The following is a 3,118-nucleotide window of genomic DNA, read 5'->3' as shown; positions in this document are numbered from 1 at the left end:
ATCTTCTCCTTCCTTCTGTTCCTCATTGGGACTTTGGGAGCTCAGTCCAGTGCTCCAGTGTGGGTCTCTATCTCCATCCATCGCCAGATGAAGGTTCTATGGTGATATGCAAAATATTCATCAGTATGGCTATAGGATAGGATCATTTCAGGTTCCCTATCTTCAGCTGCCCCAGGAACTAACTGGGGACCTCGCCTTGGGCACCTGGAATCCTCTCTAGGTCCAAGTCTCTTCCCAACCTTAAGATGGCTCCCTTAATTAAGATATGTGCTTCCCTGCTCCCCTATCCAACCTTCCTTTATTCCAATCATCCCGTTGCCCACACAGACACTCTTAAAGCTGAATGGAAGCTTCTATTGATGGCCATCAGCATCGCGGGGAACTTGCCCAAATCATGTAGCCCTAAGCTTCACTGTATTTTGTCTTTTATGCACAAAAATCACATCCTGGTTGGCACACTTTGATTAGCAAGAGCAGTTAGTGAGAAGCGAAACTAGAGATGCCAAAAAGCAAGATTAGTACATTCATGACCTTTCCTGGATCCTGGAACTTTGAATCCAGGATCCAGGTCTTTGATGGATTCCGTCTTTGTTCCTGTTTTGCAGGTATTGGGATTCTAAGGCCAGAATGGAGCCTCTAGCATGGTGCCAACTTTAATGTCTGGGGTCTATGACAATATTTCTTCGTTTCCAGGAGCCTCATGTGCTAGTGTTGGTTTTTGTCTACTTGACACAACCCTAGACACACTTGGAAAGAGGTAACTTCAGTTGAGAAATTGCCTCCATCAGATTGGCCTGTGGGCGTGTCTGTGGGGGCATTTTGTTGACTGACAGTTGATGGAGGAGGGTCTGGTGCACTGTGGGTAATGGCTTCCTGGGAAGGTGGATCCAGACTCTGGACCAAAGGTAGTTGAGCAAGCCAGGGGAGTAAGAGAGTGAGCCGGGAGGCAGCATTCCTCAGTGCTCTCGGCTTCAGCTCCTGCCTTCAGGTTTCATTTTGGGTCACAGCCTTGGCATTCCTCAGCTGGACTCTCAGCAGTAAGATGGAATTAACCCTTTCATTTCCGACTTGCATTTTGGCCATACCATTTATCACAGCAACAGAAACTGAACTACAATGGTGTGGGAGGTCCATCTTTCTGTGTGTTGCTTTTCTTGGTTAATGAATAAAGAAACTGACTTGGCCTGTTGTTAGGGCAGAACTTAGGTAGGTGAGGAGATGGAACGGAATGCTGGGAGAAAGAAGGGTGGAGCCAGAGAGATGTCATCCTCTGCTGAGACAGACACCAGTTAGAATCTTTGCTGGTAAGCCACTGCCATGTGGCAATATATAAATTAATAGAAATGGGTTAAATTAATATAAGAGTTAGCCAATAAAAAGCTAGAGCTAATGGGCTAAGAAGTGTTTTAATTAATATAGTTTTTGTGTGGTTATTTCAGTTTGGGGGGCCGGGACAAACAAATGGCCACCCCCTGCAATGCTACGATGCCTTCCTTGTAAGCACAGAGGCTGCTTAGGGTCTCACCTGGAGTGGCCTCTCTGTTCCTCCATCCTTAAGATGCTAGTGTCAGCCTCAGAACCTGTATATTGCTACAGGTGTGTCATAGTTGGTGAACAGCATTCTTTATCCTCTGAGCACCTTCTTCATCAGATGCAAACTAAGTTTTCCACCTCAGGGGTCAGTCCACCAAGATGGTTTAAATAAATAAAAGGTTTGAATGTCACCAAGAGTCTAAGAGACATGTGGTTGTCTCAGATGCAAAGACACATAAAGACTGAAAGGAAGGGACTTTGCACTGAGGGGAAATGTGCCGTTGAGGAGATAAGTAATTCTGAAGTATGTAAAAATGTAAAGTACTTTTCACAAGGCAGGGAAAGAATTTCTGTGGGGATTAGAAGGTCAAAGTCATAACTCTGAGTCCTCTGCTAGAGATCACCTGGCTGCGGTAGGTAGTTTTTCCCTTTTCATTTTTCAGAAGAAAATATACGAACTTGGATAATGAACCAGGGACGATACTGTAAATAAAATATTTCAAATCTTACAAGGAGTAACAGACCTTAAAATCTTACTTGTTAATCTACCTTTGAAATCCCTCACTCTGTCTGTGTCTCTTCCCTCTCTACCCGCAGTCAGACCTCTAGGCAGGAAAGTGGGGGAAGAACCCTCAGTTCCCAGCTTCCACAGAGGCTACCTGAGAGCCACACATGGGCATCCTCATCAGAGGACACAGTGGCATATTCCATTATCAAGGCCTCTGTGGAGTCCGAGTTCTTGTTTCTTTGTTCCTTTTTTTTTCTGTTTTTGCTGAGTTAGCTAGATTTCAGAGGGGAATGGCATAACTTCTCAGAGTGGGTTGTGACAGTTGTGGTTGTTTCGAAAGAAGTAGTCACTGTATGCTGTAAACCATTTTTTTTTGTGCATATTCTCAAATTTTCTATAAAGTATATATCTTTGTGCCAACGTTTGACAACTTGTATTTTTTCCCTTCGAATGTTTTTTTTTTTTAAAAAAAAATACAAATGTTTTATTTAATAGTCGCAGGTCATCATGGGCCAAGTGGTGTATACTCAGGACCCAGCAGGAAGGTCAGTCAGCGCAACCTCCGAGCCTCTCTTTCTGACTCCAATAGGGTGAGCACGTCTCCCTCTCGAACGGGACCTTTGACATTTCGGATGATGGAGCGGCTGGTGTCATCCATAAATTCCACAAGGACCTGCGTGCACTGTCCCTGCGAACCGGTCCTGCCCAGCACTTTGGTTACCCTAGCGAGCTTGATGGGCTGCACGCGACTCGTGTCCATGATGGCGGCGATCAGGCGGAGAGGGGTCCCCTCCGAATGTTTTAAAGTCTTACTTAGATTGATATGTAGTACCCTCCCTTCACTCATCCAGCCCCACAGAACATCAGCTAGGTGAGGCATGCTCTCCACCAGGGGTGTTGTTGAAGTACTGGCTCTGGTTTGACAGAGCTGAAGTTCTCAAATGATGCTCACCCTACTGATTGGAAGCGTCACCCCAGCCCCTGGCATTCATCTTTGGGGTGCCAATGAAGCAGAAAGCTCCGTCTCAAGCCTTTCCCCTTGGGAATTGCCTTGGTTCAGACTCCACCTCCAGAAAA

General features: G+C 45.7%; 1 protein-coding gene across 1 annotated transcript; it reads right to left on the bottom strand.

Annotated features, from left to right (window-relative positions):
• Positions 1-2,508: 2,508 nt before the first annotated feature.
• On the bottom strand, positions 2,509-2,810 carry LOC121460960 (40S ribosomal protein S28-like). The gene has a single exon (XM_041671659.1). The coding sequence runs from the start codon at positions 2,799-2,801 to the stop codon at positions 2,592-2,594; it is 210 nt and encodes a 69-aa protein (XP_041527593.1). The 5' UTR covers positions 2,802-2,810; the 3' UTR covers positions 2,509-2,591.
• Between the last annotated feature and the right edge of the window lie 308 nt (positions 2,811-3,118).

This window comes from Microtus oregoni, unplaced genomic scaffold (genome assembly GCF_018167655.1).
Source record: "Microtus oregoni isolate MIOR12 unplaced genomic scaffold, Mior012 000021F_ref0000039, whole genome shotgun sequence".
Lineage (NCBI taxonomy): Eukaryota > Metazoa > Chordata > Mammalia > Rodentia > Cricetidae > Microtus > Microtus oregoni.
Note: the sequence above shows the minus strand (reverse complement) of the source record. Positions and strands in the feature narration are given on the sequence as shown.